At 41.7% G+C, this 21,129-nt stretch overlaps 1 protein-coding gene across 6 annotated transcripts in view; it reads left to right on the top strand.

Moving 5' to 3' along the window:
- Nucleotides 1–261: 261 nt before the first annotated feature.
- The window catches only part of asph (aspartate beta-hydroxylase), a 30,475-nt gene continuing 9,607 nt past the window's right edge, over nucleotides 262–21,129 (top strand). For 2 of the 6 annotated variants that reach the window (XM_068737927.1, XM_068737926.1), the window contains exons 1-5: nucleotides 5,584–5,819; nucleotides 7,965–8,123; nucleotides 9,796–9,840; nucleotides 10,665–10,733; nucleotides 19,688–19,774. In XM_068737927.1, coding sequence (XP_068594028.1) covers nucleotides 5,735–5,819; nucleotides 7,965–8,123; nucleotides 9,796–9,840; nucleotides 10,665–10,733; nucleotides 19,688–19,774 — 445 coding nt within the window. In that variant the 5' untranslated portion in view covers nucleotides 5,584–5,734. Of the gene's footprint in view, nucleotides 440–3,892; nucleotides 4,022–5,583; nucleotides 5,820–7,964; nucleotides 8,124–9,795; nucleotides 9,841–10,664; nucleotides 10,734–19,687; nucleotides 19,775–21,129 lie in introns of those variants that run through there. The other 4 variants (XM_068737928.1, XM_068737930.1, XM_068737929.1 and 1 more) reach the window with 4 other exon arrangements.

The raw sequence follows: 21,129 nt of genomic DNA, 5'->3' as shown, positions 1-21,129 counted from the left end.
GATATGCTGTTGTGAGATGTTTCTGTGTTGATATGTTTTAGATTCTAATATAAATTGGTGTGGAGGAGAGAAAAAAAGAAAGCAGGGGAGCTACCATCTTGCCACGTTCCAGTAGAGCGGGGGGCGGGGTGAAGATAAGACTATCCACAGGGTTGAATTAACGCGGACGCCCCTCGAACTCAATTGGTCTGACAGTACGCCTGCCCCGCCCATTCCTGTGTGCCGAGTCTGTCATTGGTCTAAAGAGCTGTCGGTCCCAAGGTGGATGAGGCGGTTCTGGGTTTTATGAAGCAGGAGAAGTAAATTTGATTCCTTTTCAGTGCTAAAAGTACAGGCTCCAGCTGCTCTTCAACTCTTCTCTCAGAGGTCCTCCAGCCCTGCGGCCAGATACTCGCCATGGTTTCAAAGAAAAGCGCTAAAGTGCACGTAAAAGCCAAAGGTGCGTCGCTGCTTCTTTTTTTTTCTGTCCCGTTGTGCGGGTTGCTGTGGTGGGATGATGCGTTGCAGCCTTTCAAAGTTAATCGGGTGTCAGGCTGTTATTTCATTCAGGGCCCAGTCCTGGCTAGCTAGCTTATTTTAGCTTCAGAAGATGCTGTAGACGTGTTAGCTGCTCCGTGCAAGTGAGTCTGTTTAAGCAGTGTTAGGTGTTAGTGGAGCATGTAGCGCCGTTAATTTCAGCACAGCCTTTCTCCTATTATCGTTAACACGTCAACACTGTCACGTTACCAACAGTACATTACGTTCTTTAACGCGCAGATCTTTTGATGTCGAAACAAAATCATAGTCACTACCGTTATCATCGTCTGCATTTAGCTTGCTATATAACTATATTGGCAGGACGCGACAGAAGTAGCATTGCTAGCTGTTCATTCGGTGCTCCGGCTGGTTGGCCTTTGCAGCTCTAGCTCGTGGGATTACAGTGGAACGCCGACACGCACAGAATTTAAGCGTTGCTCTCGTGCGGGTTTATATATATATTTTTCCCCGCAGAGTCGTGGCCACATAACCTAGTCAGACATGTAGGCCTGTCAGCCGCCAGTTGCACCAGCAGTGCGAGTAGGTTGTGCGTGCACCCCGGGGCGCTGAGCACCCCGCCCCCATTCTAGTCCAGTCACTCTTCCAAATGCTCACGTGTCAATATAAGAAGCCGTGGGTGGAGTTATACGTGGCTCGTGGGGGACCCCCCCCCCCCCATACAGGGATCTATAGCTCTGCTTTTGCATTCGCAATGAAAGAGGGCATCGCGCGCGGCTCCATTCAAATATAACGTAACGCCTCTCGAATATTATCGTGACGTTACTCTGGAGTTATTAAACTAACTGAGCACGTTGTCCGTTTATTTAGAAGAGTCAGAGTGGACAAAGTACCGCTTAGATAAATAGTAGGCGTTAATGGGTTCTTAGTGCACTGAATACTGATGCGCGAGGCAGTAGTGTGGTTCAGCCCCACGCTGACGTGTGTCTGTGAGTCCCTGAGCACGAGCCCACGTTGTGTTCAAACAAGCCATAAGTAACTTCACGAGAGGACACTCTGTCCTCTACCGCCAGCACGGGGCTAAAGTCCCCTATAGCAAGTTAGCCTGGGATGGTAGCCCCCATACCACAGCAGGACTATATGGAATACAGTGGAGTGACCAGAAGAAACTATAAAACAACTTTAAATATTTCTATGAAAATAAATGTGGTCTGAATACACGTGGTGCTGCATTTGTTGATACCAACTTTCAGCGCTACACATTTTCCAGATGCATGAAAGCTGAAAATGTTAGCAAAAAATGTAATGCATATTCAAAATATGCACCTTTTTTGCTTTTCTACTGATAGTAGCCTGATCTTCAGAGTGAACACGGTCTCCCTAGGAGCAGATCAAAGGGCGCTGTTACTGTTAGAAAAGTCAGGGAACAAAATGTTCAGTTTTGTGTCTTTTTCTTAACCCCGCCCACCACAGCCCCTATGCATGCTGTATGGTTGAACAGTGTGTGTGCTCCGGTTACAATGACACGCGCAACAAGTACTAAGGATTTCATATATGAAGGGAGAAGAAACTCATTTATTCAATGATACAATTGTTTAATATTTGAATGAATTGATGAAAGACCTCTATGTTTTAGTCTATTTTTTCAAAATAAACAAAACGCTACATCAGCTCTTCTTTTCCAGACACAGTACTGTATTCACAAAGATGTATAATGACAGTTGGTTACATCTTGTAGCGGTGAGAGACAATAAGTAGTTTATAAGTTCAGCAGCTGTGAAAGACAGACTGGATGGTGAGACACGTTGGAATGAGAGCATGTGCAAAAAGCAAAGGTGAAAATCAAAGTGAGGTTTCCTAAAGCCGTAGTTAACCCACTACTGAAGGAAAGGCCTGTGCCCGTTGTTAGTATTTATTTGAGTTACATCATATTATCAAACACTGAGAGTGGCTTATCAAATATTGCTTTTGGCACTCAGTCGAGCTCGGTGTGTAAACAGTAAATTGTATACCAGGTGTTTTTAAACATCCACTTAACAGTTTAGAGGCAATCTCAATATGTCTGATCTTATGGTAGAAAGAATCCTGGATCTGTGAGAATCCATATGGGAGTTAGGAACTTATCATCCGTTGATTTCTGTTGATATATTTGGACTTTACTTAAGTCTTATTTAATCCATTTACGTCTCTCTTTGTCATGCATTATTTTTACTTTTCTACATCATGTATCATTTCAATCCCTCAGCCCCCCCGCCCCTCCCCCCGCCCCTCTCTCCAAATGGCTGGGAGTTGCTGAAGTATGCACAGCTGGAAGGGTAAAAGCCTTGACTGACGTGTGATGCTGTGTTCTTTGCATGTGCAGAGCGTGTTCTTATCTAAGTCCTTGAGATAGAAAACTCACCATGTTTTAGCTTGATGCTGCATCATACTTTGCATTTAAACAATGTGTTGCAAGTTTTAAATACGATGTGCATGATGATGGGAAGATTGCGATTTGATTTTTAAATAAATAAAAAAAAAATGGTGACACTATAATTCCTTCTGGTTTGTCTGGACAAACGTGTATATAATTACCTAGTGCCTCATTTAGCATCCAAGCACGATACGTTTTCACATCCAGGTTCATTTTCTTTACTTTAGTCAAATCCTTAAAGAAAGCACTCGGCTCTAGCCTGTGGACTCTGGGATCAATGCAGTGTTTGATGTGTCCTTATAGAGGCCTCCTCCATCATTGGAACGTACTACTGTGCACTGTCGGTAAAGTACTAAAGGAGTGGAGGTAGTTGGCTGCTAGGTGGATGTCAATCATGGGCCTCACTTCTCCAAACAGCTGTTTTAATGTTGGGTCAGGGGTTGGCATTAATTCCACACTGTCAAAGCTTAGCGAATGTGAGTTCTTAGATGCATTGCGATTCTCTCTTGAACGATTAAGACTCGATGCAGAAAACTCAATAATCAGAAATTTAAAACAACATTTTCAACGTTATGATTGTAATAATTCTGTGACACTCGGCTGTCTGTTCCTTACTGCTGCCCCTGAACGCAACAGATGTAAACATGCGTGTCTTGTTTACATTCTAAGCTAGGATAAATACTAGCTAATACTATTATAGATACACGCTAACCGGCATCCCCTGGCTTTAAAGCTAACTTATGGAACATATGGTACATAAAGTTCATTCATCTGTTTTTTAATTATGAATCATTTCAAATACGCAGCGTTTAAAATGAATCTCTAATGGTGTTATATTGGCATCGTAGCCCTCTGAAGCTCGAGGTGCTAGAGATCCCCGCCCTAATGAACATGCCTGCTTGTTAAAAGCCAGAGGAACGAGAGGATTAGTTTGAAGGCGTGCACAGCAGCCCTTACATAAGACGCAGAGAAACGTCTCCGACTGAACAACGTGTCCTGAGCCTCACAGAGAAGAGACGGAGCAGAGACTTTCTCATCGTTTGGAACAGAAGATTGTTAGTGTGTGTTCATGTACACGCGTGTGAACTAGCTGCTGTGGTACGATGAGAATGAAGTGCATAGAAGAACAGATCGGTATGGTGCATGGTTTTTATGTTGTGTGTGTGTGTGTGTGTGTGTGTGTGTGTGTGTGTGTGTGTGTGTGTGTGTGTGTGTGTGTGTGTGTGTGTGTGTGTGTGGAGATTTTCTTTGTGCTAGCTTGTGTGAGGTGTGTCCATATAATGTTGTGCCAGTGTTGGTTTGTGAGGGAATTCTGATTAACACAGTGGGAATTTAACATTGGTAATGTTTCGTGTCATTATTAAGGCAGTGGCCTTGGTTTGCATCCTTGAAAACAAGCCATATTAATGTACTTTATGTTGATCTGGTTATGTATGAGGTGTCTGCTGTTGAACTACATTGAGAAATTGGAATGTGTTGAGAGCAGAAGAACAGGAAGTCAGATTAACCCCATTATTCTCCTATTCACTGCTATGATGTGTTGCTAATTAGAATAACGTTGACTTGAATGTGTAAACCTGAATTTCTTGCTGTCACATATGTCACCATGCAGGTTCCCTTCAGTAACAGTTTGTGCCCTGAGGTTCACTTTGTAGCTACAGCAACACTTCATTCAGCTGATGATGATGATGATGATGATGATGATGATGATGATGATGATGGTATCAGTTTTATCACGCCTGTAATTTTATTCTGCTGAACGCAGTTTGTTGTTGCTGCACGTTTTTTTTATTAAAAAAAATCGATTTCTAATTGAACCTAGAGACAACGATTTAGTTATCTTGTCCAACCATATTCACAAATATTGCCAATGCCTGTGGTATCCCATAAAACCATTTTACTTCTTGCCATAAGCCACAGTCAGAGAGGCTGACTCAGCATCTCAGAGGGTTTAGGATTGGTGGTTTAATCTCAGGGCAATATTCAATGTGACTTTTATTTGTATGGAATTTGAAATCTCTGTGGATGTTAATCTTGTCTGTGTGAGTATCACCTGTAGAGGACCGCAATGTTCACCACCCTCACACCTGTCTCGGTATCGCTTCAAAATATTACAATGCTGGTATTCTTTAACGAGACCAGCCCTAATCAGTAGACATTTCTAACCGTCATAAGCGACGATAATCCTCTGCAATATGTAAAAAAAGATGGTTTATTCTTTGCTCTTTGAAGTGATGTTAGTGTCTCTCTCACCTTCTGATGTGAGGGAGACTTCCTGGCAAAGTGGCTGCATGTGTCCGCCACCATGCAGTGGAATCAGGTGCGGTTGTATTGGAGTAGTTGTATGAGTACACGAGCACAGTATCGAACGATACCCGAATCGTTTTGTACATTAAGATTTGTACATTAGCAGTAGCGCGACTGTGTCCCTAAAATCAATGAATATTTGTGATAATCGCAATTTCAATATTGATCAAAATAATTGTGGTTATCATTTTGGCCATAATTGGCCAAAATGCAAAATGAAGACTGAACCCTGTTTTTGTTGTCTGTTAGTTGCAAAGCTTCTTTTTCTTCTATGAAAATGTGACAGAGGGAAAGGGGTGGTCCTTTAAAACTGGCAGTGCCTGTTCTTCCTCCTCTGTGTCAGAGCCAGCTGGTCTAACAGCACTATAAATAACTGTGTTTGACCTCCAGAGCCATATCGGGCTCAGAGAAAAAAGTGACAGAGAGCAAGTATTACTGACAGATGAGAAAGAAAGCCAGTCAATAGAGAAAGAAGGGAGGGACAGAGGAGGTGAGACCAGGAGGCAGAGATACCATTTTCCCCAGGCAGTCGGTTGAAGGATGGGGGATCCAGCGGCCGTGGTCGAGTCCGCCATGTCTCCTGTCGTCAATGCTATCCCCATGGTGATAACTGGGGAAATGCAAGGTGAGGAAAGCTTCAAAGGCTCCGGACAAGAGAGCTGAGAAGGACAGAGGAGTGTGGAGGTCATTGGGGGCCTGGTTGGTTGGTTGGTTGGTTGGTTGGTTGCAGGGTTAAGGATTAAGTGAGGAGTTCTGGTGAGATTCATCGAGTGTCCGGTTGAAGATGACGTCACGGCCGTTTTATCGATCTACAGAATCCCGCCTACACTGAGGGGAAAAGGACCTGGGACCAAATAAATGAGTGGAGCGATGCAGTACCATGCAGTGGAAACCAGATGACCAGTGTATTTCAGAGCTCTTTCAATGGATTTTGAGCAGGACAATTTGATCTAGATGATGATCTTACTCAGATGTCGACATCAGTGTGTTGAGTTTATCATGCTAGGGTATCGATGGGTTTTGTAATGGTTCAGAGGTAACATTGTATCTGTGCAGATTGTTACACTGTATATTGCTCTTTGAGTATGTGTCTGAGTTTGACCTAGCACCATGTAATGGACTTCAACACCTGTTCATTCTCTCTGCCACTATTTTCTCCCATCATGCATTGTGGGATGTCGGCACCCATGGAATTCCCAACACCCCTGCTCCTTTCCCCAGAGCCATTCTGAGGGATCAGTGCAGATACCTCAGATGACGTATGATTCCTAACTGAATGCCCAGATTCAAGTGTTGAAATCTAACATTTCAGAGTATCTTAATGGTCCTTTTTCGTAGCTGATGTCAGATGTGTCCAACTGGCACTTAGTCAGGAGTTATGGATACATCTTGAGAATTAGGGTGAGAAAAGGTAAACCAACCAAGCTAATCCCAGTTAATTGAAATATTTACGTTGTTTTAACCAGGTTCATTGTGGGTCTGTTTTTGTCATTCTACTCTTTGTCCAGTGGCATAACCAAAACCAGAGACCATTATGTGATGGGAGCTTAACACCAAAGTGGGTGAGCCAGTGGCCCCCTCCCTGCTTCCTACTTCCGGCGCCTTGGCTCGGACCACATCCATGCTGACCTTTGTGTCTATCCTAGCAGCTGTTGTGCAGTTACATTCAGCATTTACTAATACTACTACTGCCTGCATAAGCAGAAGGATAGCTTTGCGACTATGTCCGTGTCCAGCGGACACATGTAGCCCACCAAGCGCACAGCCAGTGTACGTGATGTGCATTTGCAGGTGTGGCAGCAGTGTAGGTGGAGATTATTTCTGAAATGTCGCTAAAACGCCATCTTGGACAGAGATCATTTTTGTTTTTGAAACTAAAATGTAGTAGTGTTGATGTCTCCTAATTGACACGGTGGACTTTTCCAGCTCTGTTTTTTCATTTGCTCTGCCACACTGACAACACTCACTGTCATGACTCTACATCTTGGGGCTATCCCAGCTAACGTGGTTTGACTAAATGACATAGACATGTATTGGGCTAACTCGACTGTAGTTAGTTTCCCAGGGCGTACTTAATATCTCTGAACACGTATAGCGTTGTACTCCTAGATTACAGTCACAACTAAATTGATATGGCTTAATCGTCCAGTGTACGTATATACTTTTATAAAAAGGTAGACTTAAAATCCTACAGCTGAAGAGTTTAGTTAGGTTTTAAATGGGTCCTCTTCATCAATTTGACGACTAATAGGTTGATTTGGTTTTAGTCGACTATGATTTCTTGAGTCGATTAGTCGTTGTTTTTTTTGCTGAATGACTTATTTCCAAGAAGCTTATGAGCACATCTCTGGTAAACACAAGGTGTGTGTGTGTGTGTGTGTGTGTGTGTGTGTGTGTGTGTGTGTGTGTGTGTGTGTGTGTGTGTGTGTGTGTGTGTGTGTGTGTGTGTGTGTGTGTGTGTGTGTGTGTGTGTGTGTGAGACTTGGTATTACTTTGTTACTTACTAAGGTCTGTGGTGCGACTGTAACATAACATTGGCATTCAGCTTCTCAGAGACGAACCACTGGTCATATTGATGCTTATGCAACATACAGTGTGTGTGGGTGATGCTTTTGCTCAGCTGTTTTTGCGGTTCTCTTTTTCGTAGATGTTACATCCTTATTTGAATGTACAGCACGGTTTTATTTGAGTGTAAAAACGATGCCTCCCTCCAAAAAACATGAAGTGTGAACTGTTGAATCTGACATCATACACTGTCTTTATGTTGCAGATGGTTCCAGAACCCAATCGGCAAATAAGAATGGGAAGAAGGCGGACTCTGGGTCCAGCAGCAGCTTCTTCACCTGGTTCATCGTGCTGGCCCTGCTGGGTGTCTGGACATCTGTAGCCGTGGTCTACTTCGACCTGGTGGACTATCAGGGAGTCCTTGGTAAGTACTTGATGAATCAATCCTACATTTGGATTAAAAGTATCTGAATATGTTCTTTTCTGTAGTCTTTTCCACCTCATGCATATTGCTGGAAATGTGTGGGAGCAACTAGTTTAGGTTTGGATATCATCTGTCCACAATCACATGCTCCTGTCCCTGAAGTCCACCTCAACTGTTGAACAAGAACTATGCTATTAACCATTGTCAGAGCACTAACATCACATTAGCATTCATTACCAACCTGACACGAGTCTACTGCAGTCTGCCATCAAATACTTCAGAAAAGAGGATCAGCCTCCAGATGAGTCAAATCAAGTGAAAGCAAAAATGCCACAAGAACATCAGTTCAATTTGAATAGATTGTCAATGCTGTGTGTTGCTAAGCTGCATGCTTATGTAGTCAGACTTTGGATACATTTCAGCAAATGAACAACATGGTTCATCTACCATCACGGGTCACCATTGGTTGTACAGTGTTTGTTTTTTTTAAACGATAAAGCTCAACAGTGACTGGCCTCTTCATGAACGGCTCCGACAGGGCTCGAGCTTAAGGACATACTGTTGTCCCGGGGCCAAAAAATATTGGATTGGGAGGACGAAAGATGAATTTGGATCAAGAGTTGAAAGACAAATCCCCTGGGAACATTAAAATGAATGGGGATTTTGTTGTATTTCAGTACAGTTCTAGGACAATGGTGTAAAAACTTAGTTAAAAGCCCTGGGCTCCAGTTCCGGAAGTGAATTTCCCATTCATTCACTCCACTGACATTTCAGAAAATCCTTGTATAAAGATGAGGAGGGAACTAAGCCAATCGGTGCGGGGTGAATCGTGACCATAACACATTTGATCCGGAGTGTGAAAAAAGCCAAAGGTACAAGACTGTGTACATAATTACTTAAAGAGTGAAGCAGCTACTCGTCACGTAAACCTCACAGCCTCCGAAAACTACGACGCTAACAGCCGATCTAAAAATGAAGACGGATTCGTCAACTGCGTGGCAGCTTTCAGAAACACATTTTCGAAATATAGAAGTAAGTTTCCAAAAGAGCTGCCATGTCGGTCCGATTTGAAATCCAGGAGCAGGCTACCGTGGCGCAGCACGAACACGTTCATTGGTGTGGTAAACACTTCCATGGTAACGGTGAGCCACACAAAACATGTTTTTCTTAAAACAAGGATGATATGATAGGGTCTTGTGTCTACAGGAGAATATACCATCGTTTCACAGTCATAACTCGTGGTTAGTCCTCTTTGATTGATAATGACATTATGGCTAAAAATCCAAATCCTCGGTTCAGAATATGAATGAGATTTTCACTTCTGCAATTTAACTGTTGAGCTTTGTTGGGTGGTTCCATTTGTTACAGTAGCATTCCATGACCAACGTATATTTGACGAACCAAAATAACTTCTCATTGGTCCATAGCATGTGGACCACAATTTATACTGCAACCACCCCATAATGAATCTTCTTCACTGATCTGTACTGTTAGATGCACGTCTGTTACTGTTGATCATAGAATAACGTATGCCACTAATCTGCACCCTTAATGACTCATGTTAAACATTGTTTGTATAGTACTCAATTATTTGTGTGAATTATGAATCTCTTCTGTCTTATTTCTTAATCAAGCTATTGTTCCAATATGTATGTTTTGTGTTTGCATGCAGACAAGGCTAAGGGCTTACAAATTAACCTGTCTGAGGCCTTGCAAGGTAAAAATCACAAGGCATATCTCTCTCCCACCCTGTATTTCCATTCGTGGTTGTTGTCTTGCGTCCTTTTTGTTGTCCCCTCAAGATATTTCTCCCTCTCCCTTACACACTCTTCTCAGAGCCCTGAAACTGAAATATACAGGCTGTCATTTCTCCAGATGTTCGTCAATGACATGCTCCTTGTTAATTTGATGGAAGTTGTGTTCCTTGTTTCGCTGGAACGTGTGAATAATGCGCTGCCTTGATTTGGAACAAACCTTTTCTCAGTTGTCTGAGCTGGTTTAGATCCAGGGCTCTGACCTCATGTCCATCCCGTCCTCTGTGGTTCAGTTACTCTGTAGCTGGCAGACACTAACCCAGCACCTTTGATACCACTGGTCCTAAACCTAGAGCATTTCCTCACAAGCTTTTTATAGGGCAGGCTCCTCCAAGAGTTCATTAATGTCCCTAAAACAAACTTGTTTTTTTATTTAGTAATATACATTCTAGCTAAAAATGCCCTGTTTGTTGCCACTTCCTGTTTTTACCCACCTCGCCTCACTGTTTCCCATATTTCCTCACAATTAAAGGGATTCACCAAGCTTTCAGCCAATTGTGACCTTTTTTATAAAAAACAACAACAAAAAAAACAAACACAATTTGTTTTATGTAGGATCCTTTTGCTCAAGATAACAAGTGGCCAGTCTCCCACAAGCTTGGTGCATGTCTTTAAGTGTTCGTCTGTGTTGAATGATGCATGTAAATGTCCACTTCTCAACCTACTTTTACTGTAGTTCCTGTGAGAACAAACAGAACGTCTACATGTGTGTCTGTTACTGCTGTAGGTAAACTGGTGGCATACGATACAGATGGCGATGGTGATTTTGATGTCGAGGATGCTAAAGTCCTGCTAGGCAAGTTGATTTATCTCTAATTTACAACTGATTTTAGTGTTTACTATCGGTGTCTTGCAGAAATTAAAACAAAGGGTCAAACTCTCGTCTGCATTATTGTGGACATGCTCCATGATCCAGTTTAAACATTTCTGCAGGACACTGATAGTTTTTGTGTTTGTTAATTACATTAAATGGCAATTTGGGTTTATTTTGCATGACTGATAACTGTGTAGCTGACAGTTACTGTAGCGACAATCTCATCAGTGCAAACTGCAAACACGTGTTACCTTGGTACGTCTTTTGAATGTTTGTGTGTTTTCTTTAATAATTTGTCTTCTAAAATCAAAGTCCCCACATAATATTATTTTAAAGTTTGAGTTTGTCTCAGATGCCTAAAGCTTAGGTCCCAACTAAAGAAGGCAGGTGCTTCACAGTCTGGCTATAATCAACTAATTGAGTTTGTTAAACAACAATAGAGGATGGAACACATGAGGCTCATCGGGATCAGCCGTCGGTTTAATTTTCCATTTAACCAAAAGTAAATTAAGGAAGGTCAACTGCCAACAGTCCTCTTCCATGCACCACTCCTTTCCTGAGGAAATGTTCTGTTTGGTATTGTTGACATTCCTCCGCGTCCATGTTGCGACGGTATAGTTTTTAGAAACGTTTCTCCTCTTGAGTGAAGCTCAAAGCATTCAAGACAGCTGGGAGTTTGATAAGTACGCGTAGTTCCCAGTTGTTCCCCACGTGAGGTCCGCTGCGTGTTGCATGGTTTTATACAGGTTTGGCTTCCACTTATTTTCTATCTTGTTTATGTAATTTCCAAACACACCGAAAGGGGTACACTTCCTTTTGACATTGTTGGACCACAGCTGTATGCAAATGTCTTATTTCCAACAGAAGAGTCAACATTTTGGACTTGGCAGGAGAAGATGCCCTGCATAGAATCTGAAAGAACCCACACTTATACATTTGTACACAGTAAAACGGGTTCCTGTCTCATGAGAATCACAAGCTGCAGTTTGTCTTGGTTCACATGTTTTTACGTGGAGGCTAGTGAGGATCGACGGCAGACTAACAGTTTGCTCTCGTCTGAATCTTTGGATCCCTTGTACTGTATGTAGATATCTATACTCTGCTTCTTTTGCAATAATCACAATACTCACCATTTTGCTCGTACTGGAAGCATTTAGGATGCTGTCATTACACGCAGCAAACTTCGCTCAAATGCTCCTGTTCTGAAGTACTCTTACATCACAGTTGCTGTTCCTTACCATCGGCTCTTTTGATGAAACTCGAGGCAATCTGATCTGTCACCAAAGTGAATCCTTCTTCAGAAGGGGTTTTCTTTTTGCCCAGCCCACCTTCAACTTCTCTATCCAACTAGCGACCCATCATTCATACTTCTGCAACCAACCCTACTAAAACCTGCTTTAACACATAGTTCAAAACTTTGTTTCCTTCTTGGCATTAGTGCTCTTTCCATTTTATTTTGATCCCTTTTTGAATCTTTCCTTTGTGTCCTCTTCTTTGTCTCACTCGTATTTTGTGTTTTGAGTCTGTCTCTCTTTAGCTCAGCGTTGTATAATTGCTTGTGATAGAGCCATAAGAGCAGTCTGTATTAAAGTGCACTTTACTGGCTGATGCAAATTTAGCTTTGTCGTGCAAAGTAATCAACATTTGCAATACACACTGAACTTTTTCAACTTGGACCCTATTTTCCCATGTTATTGTGACTAATAGCAACAATAACTTTTTTTCAAAAAAATCTTTTTTTAAACTGGTTCAATTAGCAGGCACTAAACAGGCTGTAATGTAATCACTCTGGGTAACTCCTCACTGTCAATGTGATGCTACGGCCACTAAAAGTGCTCGTTTTTGTAATAAATGTGTATTTGACAGCATGTGGATGTGTCCGCAGTTCTTCTCTTACCTAACTCTTGTCTATAAGTTCATGTGGAGACAGCTGTAGCGGCTGTCTCCACATGAACTGTCCCATTGGTAGGCACAGAGTAGTGCTGGAGAATATGGAGAAAATCATGTATAACAATATTGTTGACCAATTAAATCTGTATTGCGACAACCTTGTAGGCTTGACCATTGGTGCTTTTACAAAATGCACCATGAGATTTTTGATAGATATCAGTAATGTTGGTAAAGGCAAATAATAAAGCAGAGTAGTCTAGTAGGTTGTAAAAATCTGTAATGCAGCCTTTAAAACCACAAAAGACAACACTAATGCTACAGTATTAGTCTCATATTACAATATTGATATTATCTTGATATGTATTGTCCAGCCCTAGGACAGTCAGTACAAAGAGTTATATGAATTGATATTAGTCAGCACAGCTATGAGGTTCAGGATCACTGCTCTCCTTTTGTAAAATAACGGCTCAAGCTGGCACAAAGTGTTTTTTGTTTTTTTGGTGATCATGTGTAGACAGCCAGACTCCAGCTGCTGATGATAAAGCCTGAGTAGTTCCCTCGCTGCCTAACATGCGCTTAAAACTTCTCTTACCTTCTCCTCTTGTTTCTTTCCTCCTCTGCTCTCAACCCTCTCTCATTACATCTCTTCTCCCCATGTGGTTCCACTTTTCTCTCTTTCTGCTTTTTCATTTGTTTTTTCCACTACCTTTCGCCACACTGTTCCATCTCACTTCCACACGCTGTGCTCCCAAACTTTACCCTCTATCCACCACCACCACCTCCCCTCTTGTTTGCGTAGGCCTGACCAGGGCGGGCGATGGTCAGGGTGAATCCGAGGTTCTGGATTGGTTAGAAGAAGTGGAGGAGGGCGGCTCTGATTGGTTAAACGGTTTCTTCACTTTCCTGTACGGTCTGATAAACCCCCTGGAGTCCTTTGAGGAGGAGGAGCACAGTACCTCAGGAGGACTCGCGGAGGCACGGGAGGAAGATGAGGATGAGGAGGACGAGGATGATGAAGGGTTCAGAAGAAGAGGAGCGAATGATGATGGAAATCGGGGGCAGAAGATCGTCATAGTCGGCCTCCATAACCAATAGCCTCAGGCCACCTGAAGCAAGCCAATCATCCTCTAATGCACTGATCTTCAACCGAAAGACCTCCACATCCAACAGCCCAAGCTAAACTGTTGTCCTACAGTATTTTTCTGCTGACATTGGCAGGTTTTGGCAACTTAACCAAGCCAGTATCTTTTGGATATGGATATGTCCAGTCTAACATTGTGTTGTAGGTCCCACCCATCCAGGGTTTCATATACTGGAATCCCCAAATATTGTCAAACTCGACAAACAAGCTTCAATCTTGTATCGGCAGAATCTTGAGAGGCAAAATCCTTTTTGAAGAGAAAGAGTTTTCTATGATGTTGATCCCTGTGCTGGCATATGGACAGGATTCTCAGGAACACTTTAAGAAGTCCTCTCTAAAACGTTTTGTTTTTAAGAATCTATCGGCATTCTTTTTCTTTCTTTTTTTTTTTTTTTTTTTTTTTTTTTTGAACAGCAACAGCCAACAACACTAACACGAAATGCGAAGATCATTAGCACTGACATTAGCTGCTCGGTTGTCCCTTTCTCTGACATTTTGTGCTGCATACCATACAAATTGATCCTCAACATTTGCTCTGCACTCTGGGATTAGGAGCATAATTTTGTTCTCTTTTAAACAAGTTTAAGTCTCTTGTTTTTGTCTTGGAACACATTTCTTCCTGCTATTAGTTGGGGTCTATATCTGGATAAGAACATATGCACTAATGCAGGTATAAATGCACCCGGAATGCATTGCAATTGTTGGACCACATCTAAAGGTGGTCTTCTGCATTTTGTGAAGGGATCTCAGCCAGATGTAATCCGTACAGTTTAGTCTTGAGAATATACCACATCTCTTCTTGTATTGCACAATGTTTTAAAGTCGGTCTACCTGATTGCAAATTGAGATCCAATCACAATGTGGGCAGACTACAGATAAAGAGAACACGTTTTATATACAGGTTGTCAATATCCAGGTTATGTATCCAGATACAGACGTCACGTTAATACCAGGTGGAAATATGGTCCTGAACTCATTTAAATGGCACTGAACCTTCGTAGGAATACTTTTTGATTTGTCAGTGTATATATTGAGCCAAGTTGATGCATCCTATGCTTCAGGTTCTTATATATTCTACATATTGTTTGTCTCGTTTCATCCCTCTGCTCAGCAGCAGCAGCATATATAGCTATAGACTTGTTTACTGCAGACATACCTTAGGAGGCCAAGCATATGTGTTAATAACATTAGTGATAGCTGCATTTCACTAAATGTGGGTGTGTGAGGTATGCTGAAATAGCTTACTGGGACACTTAAAATGGAACTGAGCCATTGCTAATGTTATCAATTTCACCTGTGCGTTTCCTACTATGACCGTAGACCAGACTAAAATAGCTTACACCTACAGTAGCTTGTTTAATCCAAGGTTCATGTTTGTGACTAAGCACAGGTAGAATCCATTCATGTGCAAATTGATGCCATTCCAGTTTGTGTTCTGGGTCAAAGTGCACTGCTGTAGAAATGTGAGTGCTGAGTGAAGAGAAGAGGCATGTTTCTGCTGTTGCTGCTTCCAGCTTAGACTGTTGAATCCAACTGCAGGTGTATTGTTTAGTGCGTGTGACAGAGGGTGTGTTTCTGTGTCATCAGGTTTGCCATGAATGGCTGTTATGAATGCATGGGTGACACCTGCTTCAGAAACAGGCTTTTCCTGCTCTGGGGTGGAGTGACTGTCGCTTTGGCTTTTTAGAAGAATGAATCTACATGATGCACAAAAGCACTGGAAAATACCGGACGTGCGTAATGGCATAGCTTTCTGGTGAGAGAGAGAGAGAGAGAGAGGCCTCTTCTTTCAGGCCTTAGGCACTCCTGTAAATACAGGCTTTATTGCCAGTTGTCCTCCATTTACATAACATATGTCTTCAATCCGATTTTGGCAAACCTGTTTTATTATCGGAACTTGGACTTTTCTGTGGCTCACTATTTGCATACTGACATAAGCAAACAGGAAATCAGATGCACTCCTTTTGAAAACAATGTGGCCTCTGACTCGATGCAAATATAATTTTGTGTTCTCTAATAACAAAAAATCCATCAAAAATGGCACCTAGATATGGTTACAAGGTTGGTATATGTCAACTAATCCTTCATCCCTGTGGTGACTGTATATTTGTTACTTTAACTCATTTTGGGTGCTTCCCAGACATTGGTCAACAGTGTTTCCTACATGTGGTGCTAGTTTATAATGAAGACATCTTTTAGATTAAGTCCATTTACTGTGGCTAACTAGTGTCAGGGATAATGCTTAAGTTTATTATTTCTCTGTGTTCAAAGTCCAACCTGAACGGCCAGTGCCAAGGTTCAAGAGAGGAAAGAAGCAGGAGCCAGAGGACCCAAGTCTCTGGCAGGAATGAGAGCAGAGTCTCTGGACTTAGTGCTGGCTTTGTCTTTCAACATGAATCATAGTTTGCTTTTTTTTTGTACAACGCGATGCGGAGGGGAACTCAACAGTTGGTAAACCGTGACTTTGAGTTGGTGATCGCCATAGAGGCGTTTTACAAACTAGTATTTTGGTACAACTTCAGTAATATATAACTGAGACCTTTATTCTCCACTACATTCACAAGTGTTCCATTTTGCAACTTGCAAAGTAGAGAAGTGTCCTACTTTGGTAAGATGATGTGACAGCCTTGCTTGTCTGCTCTATTATAAATGCTTTTCACAGCTGTCATTGATAACATTGAAAGTGAAGATCTAGTTGTGGGATTCTATGGGTATTCTATGCATGCTGGCTTACTGAGACACTTGATGGAATGTAGCCAGAAATGTATTTCACCTGAGCTTTGCTTGCTGTGACAAGTCAAAATGTCTGCTGTGAAAATGGTCTATGGCTGTATTCACACCAAATCGGGCATTGCAGTGCCAATAGGGACTGTAGGGGTATAAAGTTGAAACGGTATGAACCTTTGGAGAAACGCAACCCAATGTCATGCTGCGCTGATAAATCACAACCCTGCCACGAGTGAACAAAGATAATAATCACCGTGCAGTTGCTTGGTGTCAATGGGCCATTAAGTGACACTCTGCCGTATAACCTTGCACTATATTGCAGTGATTTCTCATTTGGTGTGAATGCAGCATAAAATAGGCTTAGGTCAGATTCTGCACAGCTGATCTTGAGTTTCGTCTCAATGATGTATAGCCAAGTTTATAGCAACAGTGCCCATCTGCTACAAATAGTCAGTGTGGTTTACTTCAGCTTGAGGCTGAGATTGGCTTCACGCAGCTTTTCTAAGGGACTTGATAGTTTTTGGAGCTGTGTAAATGGCTTGTGCATAAAGTACAATTTAAATGTTTTTTTGTTGTCAATGGACAGATCACTTCATGGTGTGTAATGACTGAGGTATAGCCTTTAACGGAGCCCAGTGTAGTAACTAATGTCTTGTTTGTATGCAACATCAGATGAAACACCTGGAGATGCAGCCAGGAGAGGAGCTCAGAAAGGTATCGTCATGCAGCCACCTGCATGAAGCTGTGCTGTATAACGCTGTGGGCTAGACTAATGGATGGACTACTCACAACTCATTGTGATCTTAGATCCAACCGAGTGTTTGATCTAAGATGAGTTTTTATTTGTATGAATGAGTCATTGGATTTGCAGTGATTTAAAGATGTTTGGCCTAACGATGCGCTGAATTAGTACTCTATTCTGGTTAAACATGGATGTGACGAGACTGGTGTAAATCCTGTTTAATGCTGTTTACACCATTTTAAACTGAGTATACAGACCAGTGAGGTCTACACAGAACTTGCAGAAGAAGAGTGGCATGGAACGGGTTCTAATTCATTCAGACTTGTACACGCATGCCTGATGTGTGGTGAGGTCCAATAACCGAGTGAATTTGAGCATGTCTTTGCTCATTTTACAAGTGGTGAAACGTCAAACAGTGTTGTTGCTCATCCATCCCAGAAACCTCTCCAACCAAGGAGGTTGGCTGGAAGCTTCGGGAGGCTCTAAAGCAGCAGCTGGCCGTCATCCATGAACGTGTGGAGGCCAAGAAGCTCGCCAAGCTGGCACTGGCCGAGGTCAGACTGCTGCTGGCCAAAGAGGAGGAGGACAAGGAGCTGGAGCTAGGGAGGAAGGAAATAACAGCCAGAGTGAAGGAAAGGCTGGCCACCAGGCTGCAAGAGGAAGAGGCTAAGATAGAAAAAGAAGAGATTGAGAAGGCTCTGGAGAAACGGAGGACGGAAAAAGCAAAACAACTGGATGTGGAAGAGGAGAAGGAAGGGGAGAAGAAATCAAGAAAAGGAGTGGAGGATGAGAAGTCTGAGAAAAAGGTGGTGGGGGAGGGAAAGAAGGCACAGGAGGAAATCAAGGGGAGACTGAAAGAAAAAAAGAAGGGAAGCAAAGCTGAGAAATCTGACCGAAAAGGCAGAAAATGAAGCGAGGTGTGAAGGTTTTAGAGGGATATTTTGTTCCCATAGGAAGGCATTTCAACGGTAGGGTGGGATATCAAACGTGATATTTGGTACAGACCAAAATGGGTCTGCTGCACCAAGTATCAAAAAGTGTTGTGCTAAAAGTTGCGGTCAAATTTTAGCTTCATAGTCTTGGTACTTATTCTACTTCAATTCCAGCTTTAGATCAAAATGTAGCCAATTTAAAACAGTTTAGCTTGTTTGGAAATGATTCATCAGAATATAAATGTGGCTTCTTTTGTCAAACAAAGGTGAGAAGGACTTTTGCTTATTAAGTTATGCAAAGATTTTACTATGTGCACCAATACTCTGGTATCTATCGGTACTATGATTTCAAATATTTCAAATGAGACCCAGCCTCATGTGGCCTGTGTGTAGATTGAGAGGTAACCCACTGGTCTATCCTCTCCTCAGTCATAGTCATGGTGTACATGTTAGCTATTCATCTCATGAAACAAAAATACTGTGCAGTTACGGCTTTTAACCCAAAATAATAAAGTTATTGTAACAGGATTTGTTAATGGGCCTAAAAACATCAACCCAGTAGAACAGTTGATTTTCTGAAATGGTTAAAGAAAAACAAATTGTTAAAATTGTCATTATGCGTCGTTAATACTTTTTGCTGTATTCATAGATTCTAGGTCTATGTTGAGAGAGATGCCACAAAGTGCCGAGTTGGTAATTTGCTACACTTCTGGCTCCTGAACTAACCAGTTAAAATCACTGGTAGAGATTTTGGTGTATCCTCCATGGTGAGGAAATACTGGGATAATGGGAAGGATGGGAGTAATGGAGAAAGTTATTTGCAGGGATCAAAAAGAGCACTGATTGATACTCGGTGTTTATCACGTGTGTTGATCATGTTTCAATTTGACTACATTGAAAAGAAATGTAATCCACTAATTATTGCAAAATGTGAGTTTTTATCAATTTTCTTTTGTCAATAAAGTTTCTGGATCCCTGTAAGTGCCTCTTTTCTGACTATAAGCCAATCCTTTGTCTGTGGGTCCGCCTCAGTCCAGAAGAATCAAAGTACACTTTTAAAGGGTTACTTGTCTAGGGATAACACACATTTGTTCTGCACACATTAATTAGCATTCGTTTGAAAACAAAATTAGTCAGGAATATCTGTTGAAATGTAACACAAGTTTTGATATTTTAAGATGCATCATTTGGACAATATTGTGTTTGAGATATCTGATTAAAGTCAGTCAGTCTGCAAAAGAAACCCCATGCCTTAATCAGATGGTAATAGGAAATGTGCAATACATCACATATGTGATCATGGCCCACTAGCAATACCAGCTAGACTGTTGTATGCAGTATGTCGTCTTCATATATGTGTATGAAATGTGGCCTATTTAAAACCCCAGTCATTAAATATGAGCTGATATTTTTCAATGTGATCGAGGACTCTGTACACATGTACATCTGTAATGTACACATACATGTGTTTCCTGCCAGCAACATGTGCATTCATCTCATGTAGGACTGAAAGAGAAGGCTGTGGTCGTCACCCGTCGTGAAGAAGCTGCTGCTCCAGTGGAGATTCCAGAAGTTCAACTGACACCAGAAGGTACCACACATGATTATTTTAAAAACACACATGTTCACTGCCGTGTCATCACAGGAACATGTTGATAGATCATGGGAGGAGGAGGAACACAGGTGTTTTATGACAGATTTCTACAGTATGGCAGTGTCACAGTATATGTTAGCGGTAACGGTAGATAACATACAGTATATGTTAGGGGAACAGTATATGTTACCTATAACAATACAGTTACCGGTAACGGTAGATAACGTCACAGTATATGTTAGCGGCCACGGTAGTTAACACACAGTATATGTTGGCAGTAACGGTAGATAACGATACAGTATATGGTAACGGTAGATAACGTCACAGTATATGTTGCCGGTAACTGTAGATAACGATACTGTATATGTTACCGGTAACTAGATAACGATACTGTAGGTTACCGGTAACGGTAGATAACGATACTGTATATGTTACCAGATAACGATACTGTTTACGTTACCGGTAACGGTAGATAATGTCACTATGTTACCGGTAACGGTAGATAACGATACTGTATATGTTACCGGTAACGGTAGATAATGTCACTATGTTACCGGTAACGGTAGATAACGATACTGTATATGTTACCGGTAACGGTAGATAACGTCACAGTATATGTTGCCGGTAACTGTAGATAACGATACTGTATATGTTACCGGTAACTAGATAACGATACTGTATGTTACCGGTAACGGTAGATAACAATACTGTATATGTTACCGGTAACGGTAGATAATGTCACTATGTTACAGGTAACGGTAGATAACAATACTGTATATGTTACCGGTAACGGTAGATAATGTCACTATGTTACCGGTAACGGTAGATAACGTCACTATATGTTGGCGATAACGGTAGATAACGATACAGTATATGTTACCGGTAACGGTAGATAACGTCACAGTATATGTTAAAGGTAACGGTAGATAACGATACAGTATATGTTACCGGTAATGGTAGATAACGTCACAGTTTATGTTGGCGGTAACGGTAGATAACGATACTGTATATGTTACCGGTAACGGTAGATAATGTCACTATGTTACCGGTAACGGTAGATAACGTCACTATATGTTGGCGATAACGGTAGATAACGATACAGTATATGTTATCGGTAACGGTAGATAACGTCACAGTATATGTTAAAGTTAACGGTAGATAACGATACAGTATATGTTACCGGTAACGGTAGATAACGTCACAGTTTATGTTGGCGGTAACGGTAGATAACGATACTGTATATGTTACCGGTAACGGTAGATAACATACAGTATATATTACCGGTAACGGTATAGTCAGAGTATATATTACCGGTAACAGTCAATAACATACAGTATATATTACCGGTAACG

This window comes from Cebidichthys violaceus, unplaced genomic scaffold (genome assembly GCF_023349555.1).
Source record: "Cebidichthys violaceus isolate CVI_PGR_0920_01 unplaced genomic scaffold, fCebVio1.0.p SCAF_8, whole genome shotgun sequence".
NCBI classification, from domain to species: domain Eukaryota; kingdom Metazoa; phylum Chordata; class Actinopteri; order Perciformes; family Stichaeidae; genus Cebidichthys; species Cebidichthys violaceus.
Note: the sequence above shows the minus strand (reverse complement) of the source record. Positions and strands in the feature narration are given on the sequence as shown.